General features: G+C 39.0%; 1 protein-coding gene across 7 annotated transcripts in view; it reads left to right on the top strand.

Annotated features, from left to right (window-relative positions):
• The window catches only part of ARL15 (ADP ribosylation factor like GTPase 15), a 214,356-nt gene that overhangs the window by 6,938 nt on the left and 185,345 nt on the right, over window positions 1-22,073 (top strand). For 4 of the 7 annotated variants that reach the window (XM_046905759.1, XM_040656050.2, XM_046905762.1 and 1 more), the window contains one exon: window positions 7,524-7,580. In XM_046905759.1, coding sequence (XP_046761715.1) covers window positions 7,524-7,580 — 57 coding nt within the window. Of the gene's footprint in view, window positions 1-4,282; window positions 4,299-6,794; window positions 6,886-7,523; window positions 7,581-22,073 lie in introns of all 7 variants that reach the window. The other 3 variants (XM_001232797.6, XM_046905761.1, XM_046905760.1) reach the window with 2 other exon arrangements.

Raw genomic sequence — 22,073 nt, 5'->3', positions numbered from 1 at the left:
GGGCAACTGCAGTGGTCAGAACAGACCTGAAGTACACCAGAAACACAGGGTGGATCATGACCAGCTGACCTCACCACTTAGCAAATCATTCCTGTTTGGGGTCCAGTTAAGTAAAAGGGAAGGTCTCAAGGTGGACTTTCAAGTACAGAATCATAGAATGGCCTGTGTAGAAGAGGACCTCAGAGATTATCTAGTTTCAAGCCCCCTGCTATGTGCAGGGTCGCCAACCACTAGACAAGGCTGCCCAGAGCCACATCCAGCCTGGCCTTGAATGCCTCCAGGGATGGGGCATCCACAGCCTCCTTGGACAACCTGTTCCAGTGCTTCATCTACCTCTGTGCAAAAAAATTCCTCCTAATATCTAACCTAAACCTCCCCTATCTCAGTTTAAGACCATTCCCCCTTGTCCTATCACTATCCACCCTCATAAACAGTAAAAGTAAAGTTGCTCATAAACAATTTTCTAATTTTTATTTTTTTTTTAAATCTGCTATTGTTCTTTAAAACACCAGTTTGGCATATGTTGCTTACCACACAAAAAGAAGCAGGTCTGCTTGAACTCCAACTACCTAGACCTTCAGCTAAGAATATGCAGAAACAAGAAATTCTTAAGTCACTTCAAGGGCTACTCATGTAGAATTTGAAAATGTAGTTCCATTTAGTCTGAACCCATCTGTGCATGCATAGCAGAGATAAAACTGCTCAGAACAGCTAGCAAATGTACAAAGAAACAAAAAATGATTGTTTTTTTTTTAAACCATATAAAAAAAAATCAGTCTCCAAAGCAAGAAGATCGTACTGCACTACGTGGATTGTACAGACTTCTCAAAACTCATGCTTAACTTTAATGATGAAAAAAGCCACTGAAGTTGATACAGCTGTTCACAAAAGTGTTGTCTTCAGTTTCAGATAGGGATATGCTACCCAGTTTAGGATTCAATTTAAGGAAAAGTTTTCATATTGAAAAAGCTAAGGGTAAAAAAACATTCAGCAGGTTATCAAGTTTACGAGGGCTGCACCAAAAGTAATGCCTCCTATTTTATGGTGTTGGCCCACAACATCAGAGGCGGATGGTGGTGGTGCAGCAGTAGTGGTTGAACCTTCCTGCCAACAGCCCATCACGCGTTGTTGCCATGGGACGGATGGCAGCAGAGGGCGCTCTGGCAAAATGGTGCCTGACATGGAAGTGTGTATGGAGCAAAGGTGTGTCACTGAAGTCCTCCATGTGGAAAAAAGGGCACCCGCTGACATTCACTGACGCTTGCTGAACATTTATGGAGACCAAACCGCGGATGTGAGCACAGGGAGGCAATGGGTGGTGCGTTTCAGCAGTGGTGACAGTGACGTGAAAGACAAGTCACATCTGGATGGCCATGCAGATTTTTACAAGCACGGCATGCAGCCTGTTGTTCATCATAGCCAAAAGTGCCTAGCTAACAGAGGTGACTGCGTTGAAAAGCAGTGTTTTGTAGCTGAGAATTTGCTCTCTCAAGTTGTGTTATTGTGCTCTTCTTATCTGTTACAATTTCCGTGGAAATAAATACTAGGCATTACTTTTGGAGTTAACTGTATATTAGCAGATGAAATTTGGTGTTGATAAATGCAAAGTTATGTATATCTACGTTTGAGTAAGTCTGACAATACAGATGTATGGGTAGGCTCTAAAATAACAACAGTGCTCAGGTAGAGGAAAGAGGATATTTTTTAAAATGTCATTCCAATTCCAACAGCTGTCAACAAGTTACTGAGTCTTAAGAGAGAACACATTGCTTAAATGCAAGGTTTACTTTTGTCTGCATTACTATGTTTCTTGTTGCACCGTCTCAGAGTTTCGTAAAACTGAAGAAGATAAAGAGAAGAGTGGCAGGGTAATCAAAAGAAAACAAATGCTTCTGTAGAAAGAGGTCTGAAGTAGTTAGAGCCCTCCAGACAGAACAGACAGCTCAGTGCTGTGGGGCACCACTATTACAGATGTTGGTGAAATCTTAAGGAGAGGGTCAATAGACAGTAAATTGTTTCTTTTGATACAAGAATTTGATGAGAGTTACAATTGTTTATTTCCCCACAAGTGTGGTTGAATTCTGGGCCTCGTTTGTGTGGTCGCGATAGTGAGACCTAAATGATGAGTGGATCTCTTATAGTTTCTTGGAAGACAGATCTGTTGGGGAATATTATACGTAAGGTTCAACTGTGATGTTTGATCCTGAAGTTATTAGTGCTCAAATCTCAGAAGGATGTAGCAGGGAAAGATGGTTCCTGGTGCTTACGCTGTGTGCTAAACATCTCCATGCCTCCTCACTGAGGGAAGAGCTGGATCTAGTTCCAGAATAAGAAGTCGCTCTAAGAAAATAGATATATTCTGTATGTTGTCCACCAGTGCTTCCCAGGGTAAGCAGAATTGTACTGACTGCACGGTAGGTGAGACTTTCTGTTCAGTGGGTTTTATGAAGACAGTGTGTCTGCTCCAGAGGCCTGTAGCTAAAGGATTCCTCCTGCTGGGAGGTGCTGCCTCTGTACAGGAGTAGAGGCTGTTTGGCTTGCAACATTTGTATCCTAACCAATTTATGACTGATATGTAAGGCCCGCAAGGCTAGCACCAGTGAACCTGAAGCTGCCTGTATGGAGTGTGAGGTGACGATGTGTGGTAGTGAGTGATCTCTTCTCTCAGTGCTTTATTCCTACTTGGAAACTTAGATAATTTCAGGTTTCAGCGAGACTGGGAAAAAGGTCCAGGATTCTTGAGAAATATCTGTGCTGTTCTTACAGCTATTAATTGTGTGTTGGCTAATCTGCATTCTTTCACTATCTCAACCATTGCAGTCCTGGAAGCAGTAGTGGAAAACTGTTCTAGTGAGAATATTGCCTAAAAGAGGGGAGAGCACTGTTCTCTAGTGCATCCATTTGATCACATTTTATGATGACAAGAGAGTTCTTGACACTTGTCCTACCTTCTATTCACATATCACTGGTTTTCCATCAGCATCATCTAGATTTTTTCTAGACTCTAGGCTCAGATGAATTTATCTAATGATTATATAGAAAAAGATTGGTATTCTAAAAATCTAATTATGCATAATTGCAGGAGAAAATGAAAATACTTTGTGTGTTGTTTACCCTAAGAGCTGTATTAAAAAAGTTTGTAATTTCAATCTAGAAGTGTAATTAATGAAATGTGCTGAAGGTATGTGTCATCTTGTGCAGAAAGATAAGCTTTCAGGCTACTGCTGGGAGTTCAGCATACAAGCTTAGCAAACAGCAGCTGTGGTCAAAGTTCCTACTACCTATACTACAGCATAGCTGTATGCGCTTTTTTTGTCTACACATTCTTTAAAATATGTAAGCTCTGACAATTTATTTATGTAAAGCGGCTTATAGATAGGTACCTTACAATCCTTATATTGTTTGCAGTTGTGTTGTTGGTTTTCATATTTCTTATGCACTGAAAAATTGGAGGGGGAGGAGCCTTTTCCTGGGAGGTCCAGTAGTTCTACATTATTGCTAGGGTGGGTCATATATTTGTAAATGAGCAGGAGGACATCTCAATCTTTATTAACCCAAACAAACATATCTCAAACAACAACAACAACAAACAAACAAACAAACAAAAAACCCCCAACCCACTGTCCTTTTCTCACAGTGCTTTCTGGTTTTGTGATTTTGGAACTAAGTGCTGTAACTTGTTAAGAATTGTGGCAAATGAAGCTGATGTCAATTAAGTATTTCTCTTAGTTGGTAAAATGAGGATGGCAGCTCCTGCAACTGTTAGCTGTCTGGTGTTTGTTTCCTTTCCAAGAAGCTGGTTAAGGTCCCCCATTTTGCTCACCAAGGCTCCTGAGACAGTGCCATGTCTGCTTTTAACCTGGTTAACCTCTGGTGATCGGTTGCTCTAATTCTTCAGGTTTGTTCTTTTGTTAACATGGATGTGTTTCAAAGTCATTATGAACAGTCACACTTCTGCAACATGTGATGAAGTAGCAGTGTTTTGAGAAAATGTGTGTCTGGTCTCTTAGCCATGGGTTTATTTGTCAGCTGGAGAAATAATGTCATGTTTGTGAAATGACCCTTTGCCTAAGCAGAAGGGTGGATATTGACAAATGTATGTTTGTTACACTTGACATACTCAACCTGAAGACTTGTTTTCTTACTTTAGACATGTTAAATGACATCTTTTCTGAGTAACCATTTGCAGAGTTGTATCAAATAAGGTATCTTTTAAATATTTTTAGTTATGTTTTTAATTTTTTTCTTTTATTTTCATGCTTACCATGTAAAATCCTTTCAGAAAGCAACAATAAACTGTAAGTAAATGAAATGAAAGTTATCCAACAATTGTTTTGTTGCCCAATTTTATAATGTGAAATGAACTGCAAAACCAAAATAATGAAAGACTGCAATTATATTGGAGGCTTGGGGAAGGGATTCATTTAATAATTAATAGAGGAAAAGTTCAGTGGTACAGTACATGACAGTAGAAGGAGGAAATGTGTTGCTGCACATTTACTTCCTTTGCAACCAGAAGGATTCACCTGCTTTATACACATAAATCTCTCCAAAAGAAATGCCTCCTATTTATTTTAATGGAAACTACAACAGATACAATAGTGCAATAGCACTGTTTGGTAGAGCAAATTCTTATCTACAAAACATTATTTTTCAACATAGTCACCACCATTAGCTATGCAGTGATGAACAATAACCTGTGTGCCATGCTCATAAAAATCTATACCAGCAGAGGTGGCCCCCTGTTGTTACTGCTGAAATGCACCACTCACAGCTTCCCTTTGCTCACATCCACTGTTTGGTCTTAATGTTCACCAAGCATCAATGAATGTCTGTGGCTGCCATTTTTTCTGCATGTGGGAGTTTGGTGATGTGTCTTTGCTTCATATGCACTTCCATGTGTGACACCATTTTGTCAGACTGCCTCTCTGCTGCCATCTATTGCATAGCAATAAAATGCAATGAAATAGTGCTGGGAAGGTTCAGACTCTACTGCCGTACCACCACCATCTGCATCTGATGTTGTGGCCAACTGGCCATCATCATAAGATAGGAGGCATTACTTTTGGAGTAGATCTCATGTAATGATGTGTCTTCCATCAGGGTAGAGTCTGTCGTGATACTGAATGTAGGAATCAATACATGCATCATCCTTTGTTTACATAATGGCTTTAAATTGATACAGTCTCAGGTTAAACATTAGGAAACGGGGCAAGCTTGATAAGTTGTTCTGGAAGAACTTAATGTAGTGACAAGTGCAGGGTACTGCTCTTGAGTTGGGGCAGATCCAGACAGTGTACAGATGGGGAGAAAAACTTGCAGAGAGCAGCCATGCTGTGAAGGACTTTTTAGATTCTGATGGTAGAAATGCTGTACATGAGCTAGCAGTGCACACTTGAAGCCCAGATGGCCAACGATATCTTGGGCTGCATCAGCAGAGGGGCGGCCAGCAGGGAGAGGGAGGGGATTGTCGCTCTGCTCTGCCCTCGTGGGGCCCCACTGGCTGTACTGTGTCCAGGCCTGGGTGGATCAGAAGGCTGGAGCACCTCCTACAAAGAAAGGCTGAAGGAGCTGGGCTTATTTAGCTTGAAGAGGAGAAGGCTCCAGGGAGGCCTCATTGTGCCTTTCCACAACAAGAGGGAGGCTGACTTTTTACACAGTCTAATAGTGATAGGACAAAGGCAAGTGTTTTTGAACTTAAGAGAAGGTAGATATAGTTTAGTCATCAGGAGAAAAACCTTTACTCAGAGGGCAGTGAGACCCCGGCACAGGCTGCCCAGAAAAGCTGTAGATGTCTCATTCCCAGAGGTGTCCAAGGCCAGGTTAGATAGGGCCCTGGGCAGCCTGAGCTGGTGGATGGCAGGTCTGCCTATGGCAGGGGCCTGGAACTTGTTATCTGTAAGATCCCTTCCAACCCAAATCATTCTGTGATCCTGTAATGAATCAGTTGCTGGAGCCTGTGGAGTGAAGTAGGCCAATGCTGTGAGGAGTAATATGGGTACTGTTCATTCCCCTATACAGTGTATAACAGGATTTCTCAAAGTCAGTTCTACTATTTTTCTGCCTTTTTTCCCCCCCCCCTAGTGGGTAACTCAGAGTGGGGGTGGTGGAACTTGATGTTTCTTCTGAAAGCTGAAAAAACCCAAAAGCATTCTGTCAATTTAAATGATATTTGGAAGCAGCATTCTTTTATCAGTAATAACGTTATAGCTTGAAATACAGAAAAGAAATTCAACCATGCTGTTGAGATTTGATTTGAGGTTTTCATGCTGAATGCTTTGACTTTCAGACAGTTCAGTGAAATATTACTTATTTAAAGTTTAAATGTAGTAGTTATAGCAAACGGAAAATGCCATGTAATTTTTTTTACTCTGTTCACAAGAGATGCTAAATAGATTTATGGTCAAGAAAATGTGAAATGGCTAATTCATTCACATTTTTTTTTGGGTGGGTAGAAGGAATTTTTTTTTTCCTGCTGATGATGTTTGAAGCCTATAGCATCCAGCACTTTGCCTTCTAAATGTTGAAGTACATGAAGAAATTGGTAAGCACCAAGTGTTCTATTGGGTTTCTTTAATTTTTGCACACAGTAAGAAAAGATCTTTCAAAACCTTATTGAAAGGAATTCCTTAATCTGTTCAGAATAAATCATTGCAAGCCTGATTTATTGTGCTTGACTGTACGTCAAAATGGCAAACCTACAACGTGTTTTGCTTTGTGTGTGGGGGGAAGTTGCATATATTTTCTGGCTTTTTAATCCTATTTAAGGAGGTCTTTTTCATCTGTTTCATCAGAAATTCATAGTCCATCCTCAGCATCTCTGGGTGACTGCAGAAGACATAGAATTGTGGCATCACAGCAGATTGGAAGTTGAGCCAGTTGAGGGTAAAAACTTTTGATACGATTATTGACAGCTGTGACAGATTACATGAAATATTTCTTCAAAACAGTAGAGATTTCTATTTTAAACATGAAAATCTCAGAAAACAAAAGTAATATGACTTCAGAAATAAAGAAACATGAAGGTATTTGCACTGTCTTGGCATAAGGAAGAAGTGGACTTTAATTATGATGTAGGAAGAGAAGAAGTATAATATTTTAACATGGGAGTTCTCGCATACCACTAGAAATGCAGAAAATGCATGACTCTGTTAAAATATGTAATGCAGGTGGTTTTTAAGCCAGAGTGGATAAAGATAAATGAGACTGAAAGCTTGCATGCAGAATGTTAATGCTGTGTTTGGGCATTTGTGTAACATTGGATGATTGAAGGCCTATAATGAAATACTGCATTAGTAAATGCAATGCTGTTGGCAGCTGCTGCTTTGTGAAAAGTAGTATGTATTTGAATAATCTGAATTTTTATGGCTTCTTTCACAGCTTGTTTAGTCTAGCCTTAGAAGAGAAACATAAAGTAATATACTGTCAGATATTTCTTTCAGGGGAGAGGGGAGAGATAGGAGAGAGAACTTAATTTTTAATTACCAGAATTATTGGTAACATCTTTATTTTAATTTCTTTAGACTATGTCTGAATGTATCCAGCTCTCATTTGCTGTTTGTAGAATTGGCATTTACACGGTAAGGCAATGTTCTAACTAAGTAACTTTTGTTAGTGTTAACTCCACTATGCTGAAGTTACATAGTTTTTTGGGGGGATCGGGATTAATTAATGCAGTTAGTAATAGGGGTTTGATTTATTAGTTTCCCTAAGCAGAATGCAGCATGGTTTATCCACTTGGAGTTTTTTGAATACAAGGACAGAAAAAAAAGTGTTTTCCACTTTAATTAAAAAGTAAAGAAAAATCCTACCAACCTCTTGAGGTAAGAAAAATTGGAATTCTTACACACGAGTTACTGAGAATTCAGGTATAACTTAATAGCTGAAGGATTCGTATACTTTGCTTTGAAATATCAATCATGTTTGAGCAATGTGGTGTATTAAAATGTTAGCTAAATGTATATACTGTTGTAAGCTTATCTTTGAGTGCCATAACGTTATCCAAGTCCTGTTGTTAAATCTCCCAAACCTTAATTAAGTCATTCCAAAGACAAATGTTATTTCATACTATTTCAAATGTGAATGTCCCAAGGATGCTGAGATTTCCTTAAAATTTCACCTTCCTCCTAATTGCTACTTTTATTAATGATGAAAATAGAGAAAAATTAGTTGAGTAAGTTCTATTTACATGTAATATATACAACACTTGCCTGAATCATGCTTCGAATCTTGGAGCTTTTGAAGTGAGAGTGCTGCTCCTACTGTTAATACTACTTAGGAAGAAACCTGAAACATGCAATTTCCTATTTTACTAGTTGGTAAAGGCCAGTGGTGTCTGAATTTTGAACAGCTGTGAAGCTGTTCAAAAGCCACACACTGGTGATGCTTGCTTGGGAACTGAACTGCAAAGCTTAAAATTTGTTTTTATTCTTAGAATTCAGTACCAGGTGGGATTTAGTATCTCCCAGAGTGTTCCTTCTGTACCTTTCTGTGACATTTGCCTGTGTTCCGTTTTCAGCATCTAATAGACTCTGCTCCAAGTAAGAGAACATAACAGATTTGGGAAGCATATGCAAAATACTCTGGAAGAAACTGCTACTTGTATTAAAAGAATTGTTTAGCTGTGGTATGTAAGATCCTTAGCAAGATCTTCTTTCTCCAAATTCTTACATGATAAGAGTATGCTTATCTTGAAGTATCAAAACAGGCTACAGCATGAGGTTTTAATGGCTGCAAAGTATGCAGACCATCTGCCAGCTCCTTAAAATGCTGTATTAAGCTGTCCAAATTCATTTGAAAGAATGTCCAAATATGATTGTGTGTCCTGCAGAATTGAGTACAAGCAGTATGTAAAGCAGAATAGTCCCTCTGATAATAATTTGTTCTGTTTAGGTTTAAAATAGATAAATTTGGTGTTCCTACTGCAGTTCATTGTGAAGTGATGATAGCTGCAGTTACAGTGGTGGTTGGATAATTGATATTTTGTTGTGGCCTTTAGTCAGCCATAGCCCTTAATTTCAGTGGATGCTTTATATTAAAAGATACAAATAATTTGTGAGAGTACTGAAAGGGATGGATTTCCTTGACTACTGGAACTGCAAGTGAGGAGGCTGATGAGTACACTTTAGAGCATACAGAGATGCGCTGCTGTGGGCGAAGTACAGAAGGAAGACACACCTTATGTGTAAAGTGTATGTGAAAGTTAAAAGAGCTGCTGTGGGAAAGTGCTTGTTGTGTAGAGCACTTGCTTATAAAAAAGTGCCTGCTGTTAGATAAGTGGCTTTCAGTTGATCTGACTGAGGAGAGTGTCTGAATGGCTTTGGTTTCCATGTTAAGAGAGAGAACTGCTGATGTGAACACTATGCGGAAATGAAGTGTGATCGTTCCTCTCTCCACGTTTTGTTCTGTTCTTGCTCAGTCATGTAACTCAGTCCCTGGATTTGTTGCTCAGGTATGCGAGCAATCTGTCAGCTAGCAAATACAGTGCTCGGCACTGATAGTCAGGAAGCAAAACAAAACATCATATTTTCTCTCTTATCAATCCCTTGTATCTTGTATTTTGTACTTTCTACTGCATGCTGTTTTTCAGATTTGACAGATTTTTAAAATTAAATGTAAAAAACATTTTTTTTGTGTGTGTGTGTGACAAAATGTGATGAAAAACTAGGTAGTCTGTCAAGTGCCAGTCCTTAGCAATTCCATGTGTTCAGTTTGTACTGTATTATTTGGACACTTCCTGTTCTGCCCGTCCTTGTAGAGCACTATAAGTATCTTGTAAAGACTTGTAGTCCTTTGGACTACAGACATCTCAATTGTTAGTCTGTTATCAGGCTGCTTATCAGTAACTCTCCTGAGTACCCATTACTTCAGCTATACTACTGCATTAACGAGGCTTCCTGTTTTTCAGGCCTGTACAGATTATGAGAAGGAGGAAGGGTTTATATAGATATCTATATCAGAAGTGCCTGTGTCACTTTCAGTTGTGACTAAGATGCTAAAGCTTTGTTCTCTTGAGCTAGGTCCTTGCAAAACTGCAGAAAGGTGTGGTACCAATTTAGGGGGCATTAAACCGGATGAGATGTAGATCCAGTCCTTGGGAGAAGTAGAAAAACAACTATGGTTAATCTGAAAACTGCATAGGTATTTGTAAGGAACTGATGCTGAAAAGTATCCTAAAATGAAAACACAATAAGGAACTGAAATGGAAAATTTGGTGTTAGAAAACAACCAACAACCAACCAACCAAAATAGAGCTCCATTTCCTCTGTGAGCCTGACACAACTAGTACCTTCTTGGCAGAAGAACCAGCCTTTTCAGACTTTCTCTTTGTTCCTCTTTACTAGTGTATGAGTCAGTGGCAGCTCTGGGAACAGGTAGGTATGTTAGTTTCTAACTCTCCATGGTTGTGGTGATTGTAAACTCATAAGAGCTTGTATCAAAGCTTTACAGACATTTATGTTGTTATCATTAACTGCTTTTATGCGTCTGATGTATTATTTTTAACCAAATGAAAATAGTAGTGAAATGACTGTGAAGAATCCAACCTACATGAACTTCAGTGGAAAAAATAATCTGAATTTGGCTGTATTTCTTGTAAAATAGTTTTCATGGTGGTATGTTGGCTACCTTTACAACTGTTAAGGACTCCAGAGACATTGTGGAAACATGCCTGTATACTCACACATTTTATCTGGAAGGCCCTCTGATATTCTGTACTAAACTTTTTATCCTAAAATACAACCCCTATCCTCCAATGTCCCCAAGAATAAGCAAAAAGACTACTGATTTTCCTGTTGCATGTTGGCCTGGATAACAACAAGGAAGGAAGCCTCTGCAGTGGTGAGAACCATGCAGAAAAACTTAAGAAGCCTGATCAGGGAAGAAAAGATAGGAAGAAAAAATAGTAAATAAGACTTTACATTCTTGAAAAATTAGAAAGTAATCATTTTCCTTGATTTAGAACATGGCATCAGCAGATAAACAATTAGGGAAAACTCACTTAAAACATAATTCAGATAACAAAAGGCCCTCTGCAGAGCTTTCTCCTCACATGCCAAGTATGGCAAAACTGATGTACTCCAACAGCATTGCATCAGTGTTGGCATCTTCTTCATCACAGTGATGAGTCATGGGCACTTTGGTATTAGTAGCCTTTTGGTTTGAATTTGTGCAATGATGTGGGAATAAATAATGTTTTATAAAGCAGTGCTTACTATAGTTTATATATGGTAAGCATAGTAAATGATGCAAATGTTGTACTCTTAGTTCTCTAGTTTACTTTGGATTAGCTTACATTTGTCATTGTTTATAATGACAGTGATAAATTATTGTCTTGAAAATGGCTTGACTGGAAACAACTGTTATTCCAAGGAATTTTTCTGGTATTAAAAGAAGACAGAATTAGCATTTGTTCATGAAGTGGCGGAGGGAAGGCTCTTAAGAGAAGCCAGCTGTGGTGGTAACTAAAGGCAGTCATGGAATAGAAGGTAATCATGGGGAGTGTGTTTGGAAAGGTTCACGAGCCAGCCTGTGACTTACAGTATAGAAGGCTTCCTGTGCGACTCTTCCCCTCCCTGATGAGGTTTCCCGTTGGAAAATGCAAAGTTAAAGTAATAACAGAGCTCATATAGCATATCCTGTCTACTCCTCCCTTTCCCATGTCATGTCCTTGACATGAGCAGCAAAACAAAGGCACAAAAAGGCAGCAGGAAAAAAATCCTTTCATGTTCTACCCTTTGGGAAATGCGGGCAGTCCCATTCACAGTTGCTATTGATGTATGGGTGGACTGCTGGAAAGGTATCAATGTTTCGGTTTCCAGCTTTAAATAAAAGTAACATACTATCACCATTGTATCTATCGGCAGTGACTCGTGTTTGATGAAGTAGCCTGCATTTGATGAGAGCCTGTCTAATCGTTGCAAATGTGTAGCCATGCTGCTGCAGTCGTGTGTTTGCGTATTGCTTTTTGGTTTACTTGATTTCATTTACGCAAACCTGAGTAGTTAAAAGGGGAATGTTCTGATGCACCAATTATTCTGTGTGTATGAGTATTAATATATTACGTGGTTGTGTTTTTGTTGTTGTTGTTTGTTCTTTTGTTTTTTCAATATATGAGCTAGTAGACTCCTGAAATGGAGGAAGTATTGTTATTTATTTATCTATTTTTTTAATCAGATGGAGAAAGCCAAGGCAGGTTTAGTGGGAAATCCTCCACGCTAGGCCAGGAGTGAGGATGACGACACATTTCTGTCTCTTTTTCCTGTACAAAGTTCACTGGTCAAAGTGAACTGTTTCTGAAGTGCTGAGCAGCTGCTCCTTGTGGACAGAGCTCATGATATCTTCTGATCAGAGAGCTCAGTGGTTCTGTCCGACCAGTGCAGGTGTGACAACATTGCTTCCCTGAGCTACTAACTGATACGCTTTGTGTCGACAGCCCTTTGACAACCTCTGAAAAGTAGTAATTAGTTTTATTTTACTGGGAAATGCATGGTTTGCCAAATTAGCCTGTTAATTTTTGTCAGAATGAAATGTTGCCTGGCAAACTTGCATACTGGAATGGAGCTTTGTTCTGCTCTAGGGTTTGTTGCATCTGACCAGTCTGCTTTTTATGATTCCTTCCTGTTCGAAGTCTCCTTGCTTTGGAAAATACCATTCTTGTTCCACAGACAATTTACTTGAAGGAGAACTAAGAAAAAAGCCCATATCATTATTACAGGAGTCTCACTCTGTTGAGTCAAGTTGCCTTTCAGTTTGTATTTATCAAAGCTATGTGCTTAGTAATCGTGTACATTAACAATATTTTGTGTCTTCTTCTTGGAAGTCATGATCCCTGATCTTCAGTGTTGCTCTCTTTCCAAAAAAACAGTTGAGTAACGTACTGGCAAAATGTCACGTTTTGCCTGTATGGTCTTCATGAAACATAAACTATTCCTGTAGGCTCAAGTGGCTCCAGGGGTTATTGTGTGAGCATGGAATTTTCCTGATGACTTCTGCTAAGTGTTTCTTTTTGGTGCAGTTTGTAGAGTAGTGTTGTTAATAATTATAAAAAGAAAAAAAAAAAAAAGGAAAAATTATTATTTGAAATGAATAATGAATGTTGGATATTGAAAATGCATATTGGAACACAGAGTTTGTCAAAATCCCAACAAACTTTTATTAGCAATATCACATGCTTGAAATTTGAGCTGACCTATGACTGTGGGCTCAGAAAGACAGTGAAACATTTCTTAGTGGGAAGTGTACAAATCAAGCATTTGGATTATTAAGGGGACAGGAAAACTAGAAAAGACATTGCAGTGAAGGTGAAACTTTCCTTTCACACTTGGTAGCCCAAAAGTAAGGATTGTATGTAGCCAGGATGTTTGCAACAAGGTAAATTAATTTGCAGGGAGTCCGGTTGAGCAATTCAAAATTGAGGCAAGAAATTGCCTTTTAAATATGCTAGGAGTTGCATGCGCTGCTCAGTGTGTGCACACAATCATATCCTTTACTTTGTACAGCTTCATAAATAGGAATCTAACAAGTGATTTGCAAGTGGAAGTGGTGGTTATTATTTACTATTTATAGTAGTTGCATACAGCTGTTTTGATTGTATTTATTATTCTGTTACTCACATTATTATCTGCCTGAAAGTGGTGTTGCCTTTGACCGTAGAGAATGTAGATTATTTATGATTTGTCTGCAGTTTGCTTTCACTGGACAACCACAGTGTATTAGGAATTACAATTCCAGGATGATTGTTATTTTCACAAAATGACCTGTTACAGTGGAAGAGTGATCAGTCTGTCCGTCAGGTCTTAGCCTTGTTTTGTTACTGTGAGCTTAAAATTTTGTCTGTTTTTCTTAGACGTAAAATCATAGAATGTCCTGAGCAGGAAGGGACCACAAGTACCACTAAGTCTAACACCTGGCTCCTCACAGAACCATCCAAGATTCAAACCCTATGTCTGAGCGTGTTGTCAGACACTTCTTGAACTCCCGCATCTTGGTGCCATGACCACTGCCCTGGCAATCCATGGCCCAAACACCCTCTGGTGAAGAACCTTTTCCTAATACCTGACCTGGCCATCTCCTGACACAGCTCCATTCCATTCCCTTGGTCCTGTTGCTGTCACCAGACAGAGGAGATCAGTGCCTGCCCCTTCACTCCCCTGTGAGGAAGCTGTAGTGTGTCATGAGCGTGCTTGTACTGTATCTTGAAGGCATTATTCAGTGTAACTATTACAGTTACTACTGTAAATAGTTAACTTGTTTTCTAAAGACATCCTGCATTTGTTCAAGAACAGATATGTTCTAAGGGAAGAAGTCGTACAAGCAGGTAGTAGGTGGAATAAATTCAAGGAAATGCGTCAAATGCCACAAAATTTCTTGAGAGTTAGTTTTGTGGGAATAAAAGACCTCTCTAATTCTCTCCATTAGTATATCTGTCTTTGGTATGTTTATGTTATGACTTGTTGTAAAGTTGAAAAATTTGCTCAGGTATTGTAGTTAGCAGCCTACTGAATTTCATGCTGCTACAGCTTCTATATAATTATAGGCTGCTGTCTTGAGTGTGCTTTGAGATTCCTTATTGGTCTAAAATGTTTCTGTTCAAGGTGCACTTTCATAAAGGTAATGATTTAAGAGAGAAAGTATTCTTGTGGAGAAGGGAGTTGGTGCCTGATGTATCTTCAGCAGCCATAGACAGGCCTTCTTGTTGGCAGAAAGGAAAACATGTTAGAGACTAGAAGATCTGATGAAGGGTTTGTTACAGTCCAAAAAGCTGTGGAGTTGATTAGCCTCATACTGAGTGCGTGGTGATCACGTGAGTGATTTTTTTTATAAACCTTAAATTTAGAATCATGAAATTGTTTGAGTTGCAAGCGACCTTTAAAGGTAGTCTAGTCCAACTCCCCTGCAATGAACAGGGACATCTACACCTAGATCAGGTTCTCAGAGCCCTGTTGAGCCTGACCTTGCAGGATAAGGGCATTCATCACCTCTCTGGGCAACCTGTTCCAGTGCTTCACTACCCTTATAAAAAGTTTTGTCCTTATGTCCAATCTATATCTCCTCTGTTTCCATTTCCCTGTCTGCTCGCAACAGACCCTGCTAAAGAGTCTGTCTCCTTTCTTATAGGCCCTTCTTTGTTATGTCTCAAACTCTACCTGTAGAGTTCCTGAACTTTAGAATTAAATTGCCAGTTTGCTTATTTAAAATATTCTGTGTACAGTAATTTTAAATCAGAGCTTGGTTCATTGTGTAACAGCGTAAGATGTGGGAATTTCTCCTCTTAAGTCTAGGGGAAAAAGAAAGCCTAAGCAGTTGAAAAAGGCAAAATGTGATAATGTGAAGCTGTGTTGCTTAGAAATAGAAACGAAGAAAGCAGATTACTGTTCCAGAAGTGAGAAGAAAGGAGAATCATAAGAGGATGGAATAGTAAAAAGTATGTATTATACTTCAGCAATTTGGCCTGTCACAGAAGGCACCTAAATCTTCAGTGTTTATATGTGCAGAGGCGAGTATTAATGGGGAGTCTTGTGACAATTGCTTATTGTTGGGGACAAAATAAAAGGTTGAAATGGAGGAGTCACTTAGGTGATTTCGGTCATATATTCATTAGATTTAAAGATTAAGTAAGCATTCTCAAGACCATGTGATTGATTTCTGAGGGAAAATCGATTGATGAAATGATAGTTTTGTTGTGGGATTTAGAAAAGAGAGTGTTATGGGAAAGAGCTTCACTTCCGGTCATCTCCTTGGCTAAATGTCTGCCGTTAGAGACAGGTGTGTGATGAAACCTCTTGATAGTTAAATAAATGATGTGAATCAACTTTTAAATAGTAATATTTCAGACCACAGGATATTTCCAAGTTGCTGGTATTTTAAAATATTCTTGTGTCTTTCATAATAGTCAATTTCAAGTAACTTTCTAGTTTAAGTTTTACCTTCTTAAAACTTCACTGTGCTGATATTGTCTGAAATTTGAATGCTTTTTTAGTTAACATGCTAAACCCAGCGCAGCTATTCCCCTGTATGTACCACTGTAGTGGTTGTTTCCAAATAATCGTGTCAATATCTCCAAAAATGGCACTGAAGGACGTGGTTCAGTGATGGCACTTGGTATGTCAGGTTGCTGATGGGATGTGATGATCTTGAAGGTCTTTTCCAAACTGGATCCTTCTGTTTTCCTGTGGATCTTTGGTTCTGTGGTTTAAGGTCAGTCTTTTATTGTAATATGTGCTTTTGGATCATTTTTACTCTATTATACAGAAATCTTAGATCTGTTTAAGTTCTGCGATATGGAGAACTTTAAGAAGTACCACTTCCTTTGTATTGTTGAAGAGTAGAAATAACTGTAGCGTTTAAAAGGTACTGTAACTTCATAGAATTGCAATGCCATTATTAATTATTAATGTGTATAAATTGCCAAATTTCAAAAGGTAGCTTTCAAGTAACTAAGTGCATTATTGTATTAAAAGGTGTTCTGGAGCGTGGACTTCTAAGAATCATTGAGATGTGAGAAATGATGTGTGGAGTGTCTTGCATCCTGGAAAGTAAAGGCTACTTTTGGTGTATTGTAACTAAGGCTTCAGAATTCTTTTTCTGCTGTTGTTGCAACTAGCTGTGCGTGTGTGGACAAATCTCATGTGTCTCTCTGCAGCAGTGCTTATTCCAAGGCTTCCTAAACTTAGTGGTTCAGTTTCTTAGCTGTGTTTAATACTTTCAGTTGAAGCAGTGAGCCCACCTTGTTTCATTCAATAATCTCAATGCCTTTTTTTCAGAGCACACAAAAACTGACTTAAATCAACAGAAATTTTTGTGGAGTTATTTTACTAAATGTTGCATTTCAGGTTGAAACATGACCTACTCTTTTTGCTTACCTTGTTTCTTTGAGGAGCAGTATTCCTGTCTGCTTTCGTTATTGTGCCTTCTTGTTGAAGGCAGGCTTGTAGTTCAGAGTGCACGTCTTCCTCTGTCCAAGTCGTGTGAAATAAAACTGCATGGGGTCTTTAAGATAACTGGACATGGCTGAGGAGAGGTGCAAGGCTTCACAGAAGTGATTTCCTTTGCAACAGTTACAGCTAGCACAGGGAGGCTAGTACTCCTTGTCACTAGTACGACTGGCTTGTCTCTGGTTTGGGAAATAACCTTAACCTTTCGCCTCTTGAAAACTTCTCAATCAGTTAGCATGGTTCGGCATGTTAAATTTTCCTTTGATCCAGCTATATATAGAATTGCTGTCATGCAAATTACTGTTATTTATGACTGTTTTTCATTCCTCAATTCATATATTCATTATTTTATCTGTTTTCTATGATCTCACCCTGTTAAATTATCCTTTAACTGTTTGAGTTTTCTCACGTCTGATGTTCTCCTTCATCCTGACCCTATTTGTTACTTACATCATGACCAAAATTATGCTTTTTCTTCTCTACGATTCATTTTCCTTGTACCTCATACTTGTTTCTTAATGTTGCTTTGTTCACTTCCTCCAGATTTAGCACGGAGTATTAACTTCTTCAGTTGTTTGTTAGAATGGGTGTGGTGTTATAAAGGTGTGTTTGTGTGCAGATGAAACATTTTGAGGTATGCTAGAATCCCTCCCTCAAATTCCATTAATAACTCCTTTTTTTTTTTTTTTTTTTTTAAGCACAGTTCATGTTGTAGTGACAAGCTGAGTGGTGCAGCTGACATGCTAGAGGGAAGGGATGCTATCCAGAGCGACCTGGACAGTTTTGAGAGATGGGCCCGTGCCAACCTTGTGAAGTTCAACAAAGCCAAGTGCAAAATCCTGCACCTGGACTGAAGCAGTCCCAAGCACAAATAGTCTGGGTGGAGAATGGCTTGAGAGCAGCTCTGAGGAGAAGGATTTGGGAGTGTCAGTTGATGAAAATTCAGTATGAGCCAGCAATGTGCGCTTGCAGCCCAGAAGGCCAACGGTATCCTGGGTTGCATCAAGAGAAGTATGACCAGGTTGAGGGAGGTGATTCTGCCCCTGTACTCTGCTCTTGTGAGACCCTGTCTGGAGTACTGCATCCAGTTCTGTGGTCTCCAACACAAGAAGGACATGGAGCTGTTGGAGCAGGTCCAGAGGAGGGCCATGAAGATGGTCAGATGTCTGGGGCACCTCCCCGGTGAGGACAGGCTGAGGGAGTTGAGGCTCTTCAGCCTGAAGAAGAGAAGGCTCTGAGGAGACCTTATAGTGGCTTTTCACTGTATGAAGGGGGCCTACGGGAAAGCTTGGAAGGGACTTTTTATAAGGGCATGTAGTGACAGGATGAGGGAAATTGCTTTAAAGTGATAGACTAGATGTTATGAAGAAATTCTTTACTGTGTAGGTGATGAGACACTGGAACGGATTGTCCAGAGAGGCTGTGGATGTGTTCAGAGCCAGGTTGGATGGGGCATTGAACAACCTGGTCTAGTGGGAGTACACTCTGTGATAGTAGCATGTAGCATGGCTCTACCTAGAGGCTTGAAAAACATTAATAGTTTGATTCACAATGTTGTCTCTCCTATGCAAAGCAGATCCCATGCAGATGGATGAAATATCAAACACAGCAGTGTATATGGGAGCCATGCAAGTTCTGTGCCATGTGTACCTCTTACCTACATGTGGAAAAATGAAGTGGTGCTTGTTGTGAAGGTGAATTAATGGAAGATTTTGGAACAATAGAAGGGAGTAGAATAATGTATAGTAAAAGTTGGCAAAAACTTTGGGTTGTTGATCTCAAGGTATGTGTTTTAGATGCTTTTGTCTTGCCGTTATATCAGAATTGCTATTCAATCAGTATTGTATTTTTTTACCTGGTTTTCTTCTCTTCCTTAATTTGTTAGTTATGGAAAAGAACGAATCTGCTAAGACTGAGAGGTGGTCACGGGTGCAGGTTGTATTAGTGCAGTTGTAATATGTTGGAGGTGACTTTGTGTTAGAGGTTCTTAAAGTGCTTTTCACTGTAATGTCTCTCAACTTTGAACAGGAAGGTAATTCTGAGAGGGATTAAATGCACATCTCCGTGTACCAGATTAAAAAGCAGAGGCTTTTAAGAAGCAGTAATGTGGGAATCCCAAATTTCTGAAGTCAGCACTTGCTGACCATGAAGGTCACTAAGGAGAGTTCTAATCCAACACCCCAAGAAGATAGTAAAATCATACCCAAATAATTAAAAAAGAAAAAAAAATAGTTGCTTGAGAATAAGCTATGCTGAGCCAGTGGAAATGTGAATCTCAGACTATAGGATAATCAGCAAGAAAACCACAATAAAAGAAACTGAGGTTTTAGATTTGTGTTCTCATGAGGCTGTAATGTAATGTGAGTTAATCTTGTATAAACTTCTACTCTCTAGCGAATGGTAAATTAGTTTCAGGTGGACGATATGATTAAAGCTTTTAGTTGAGTATGAAACCTGGATGTATTTGGAATTGCCTCTGTATGCTTTAGTCATTGCGTCTGCTTTATTCCTGAGTCTTATAGCTAGTGGCTCAATTTTCAAAACTGTGGATCAGATGGAAGCTACTTTTTTATTAGAGTAAACTGAAGTATAACATGTAGAATAAATAAATAACCTTGCCATTTCCTAGCAAGTTCTAAACAGGTCTTAGAAGATAATCTGATAATCTTGGCCACCTGGGCACACTGCTGGCTCATGTTCACTGAGGTGTCAATGAAGACTACCAGATCCTTTTCCTCTCTGCAGCTTTCCAGCCACTTTACCCCATGCCTGTAGTGTTACATGGGGTTGTTGTGGCCAAAGTGTGGGACTTAATGCTTCATCCCATTGGCACTGGCTCAGTGATCCAGCCTGTCTGGGTCCCTCTGTAGGGTCTTCCTGTTGTCGGACAGATTGATGCTTCTCCCCAACTTGGTGTTGTCTGCGAACTTACAGTTGTGGTGCCTTGCACTGTGGCTTGCTACTTACCCTGAACTCATTGATATCTGTGCATTGGAATTATGACATTTTGTTAGCCTTCTGCTATTTTTACTGTTTAAATTATAAAATAATTTTTAAAAAGTTGTGATATTGCATTTTTGAATTTTGGCATGGGATTGCGGAAAGGATTGGCTTGTTTTATATGAGTTAAGGATTTTCTCTTTTAAAATTCTGTACTTTAGCATAGGAAGCTTGTCCTCAAAGAAGGAAGGTGTTCATAGTTTGCTCTTTTCTGAGTAATGTGCAAAGAATACTATTTGGTTTAATGCTGGCATGCGTCTGTGCATTTTCTGGCTTCCTTCATGCTTTCTTTTCAAATGTTCTTTAGCTGTAGTGAGTATGCCACATCTTTGCTTTCATTTTCTCTCTTAGCATACAGTTGAAATTACAGGATTCTGTATTTTCAATCTCCCATTTTCTTCATCTTTGATATATTTTTATTTTATATTGAATATTTTTGATAAAAAAACACACTTGTATTACATTTCAGTGTATGTATTGCCTGCTTATTCTAACAACTGTTCCTAGGAGGATCTTCTGTTCTTGCTAAGGAAAAAGAATAAAACAGTGCAAAGCAAATACTGTGCTATAACTTCTATTTATACATACAAGTTTAGTATAATAGTTCTATATATATATACATTTACTATTACATGTTCTGTATGTTGAACCACTGCAGACCTTATTGTAGCTGTGTGGGTCCCGGACTCCGTTTTCGATAGGTAACTTCAGTTACATTTTGATGATTATAGCTCTGTTTTGATCTGAAAACAGATTATTTATTAAAGGAGCATGGTTAGGTGGTGGATCATGGTGGAACTTTGCAAGGATTACCTGGGATACTTATTTATAGAGGGCTTTTCAGGGACTGCTTTGAGCTTGCCAGCACTTAAATAATGCTTTTCAAAATAACTTTATTTATTTTAATATGACTTTATTGACAAAGTTTCTTCCTTGACAGGTTGATTTATGTATTAACATCTTGCTGATACAGGATTTCATGACCCAGATTAGTAAGGTACAAGAAGCCTCAGAGACAGTCTGCCTACTTGCGCAAAGGATTGTATTTTTCATGTACAGATGACAGTCGTTGCAAATAGGGCTGAAAGGAGAGTCACCTAGTTTGTCCCTGGCTCAGAAGAAGCATGAGCTATATGGCCAAACTGTCCTTGACCGGATGGTTCTCTAAAAAAAACGCTTACCAAATTCCACTACCTTCTCTTTTTATCTCTTCCCCAGACTAGCCCTGTCTGCATGCTGTTTTTCTAAGATGTACCCTAAATTTCTGTAAGTTAATAGCTGGGTCATTCTGTACAGAATCCCAGAGTTACAAACGATGAGGAATTGTTTTGTGGTAGTTCACAACTGAGAGATGCAGCAGTGCAGTTTCCCTTTCTTCTTTTCCTTTATTTGCTTCACTAAAACAGGATTCAGAAGCAACTTATTATTTTCATGCTGAACATATTAAATTACTTGCCAAAGATGATTTATTGGGTATGCACTCAAGGATACCTGGAAAGACACTTCAAAGTTAAGCTTAAGCAATGTTATTAGACAATAGGAACAACATAAATATACCTGTGTGTTTTGGAAGCAGCTGGTGAAACCATGAAACAGATGAAATGTTTTCTTTTCTTAAGAGACTGTTTTTGACTCAACAACTCTTCTACAGCAATTGGGAAGGCACAGTTTTTTAGTGTCAGGATTTTTACTCTGAAGATTAGTATGCTTTGAATGCAAGCACACTGCAAATGCTTTCCATCAAATTGCTCGAATTGCTGTGAAGCCTAGACCAGCTAACTGTAGCACAGCTATTGCTCTAATCTTCTGCAGAGAGAGCTCATTTTATTTCTGAACTCTTGTCTTTTGATTCAGGACAACCTACCTGATTGGACTTGTAGTCGTAGAAGTACTTCCTGTTTGATTGAGATCCTAGGAAAGAGGAGACAAGAGCTGCAGGGCTTTCATACTTTGTCACTTTATTTAGAGAGGATGAGGTTAATCCACTCTCTATGCATAAGCATTAGTACAGTTGCAGTGAATAAAGTTACGGTGATTAGGCTGTAATCAACTAAATAATTGGTTTGTTCTATGTTTGCTGCTTCATATAAAGTGAATTAAACAGTTATTAGCTTTGTTGTATTCAAAGGAGTAAACAAA

Source organism: Gallus gallus, chromosome Z (assembly GCF_016699485.2).
Source record: "Gallus gallus isolate bGalGal1 chromosome Z, bGalGal1.mat.broiler.GRCg7b, whole genome shotgun sequence".
NCBI lineage: Eukaryota > Metazoa > Chordata > Aves > Galliformes > Phasianidae > Gallus > Gallus gallus.
Note: the sequence above shows the minus strand (reverse complement) of the source record. Positions and strands in the feature narration are given on the sequence as shown.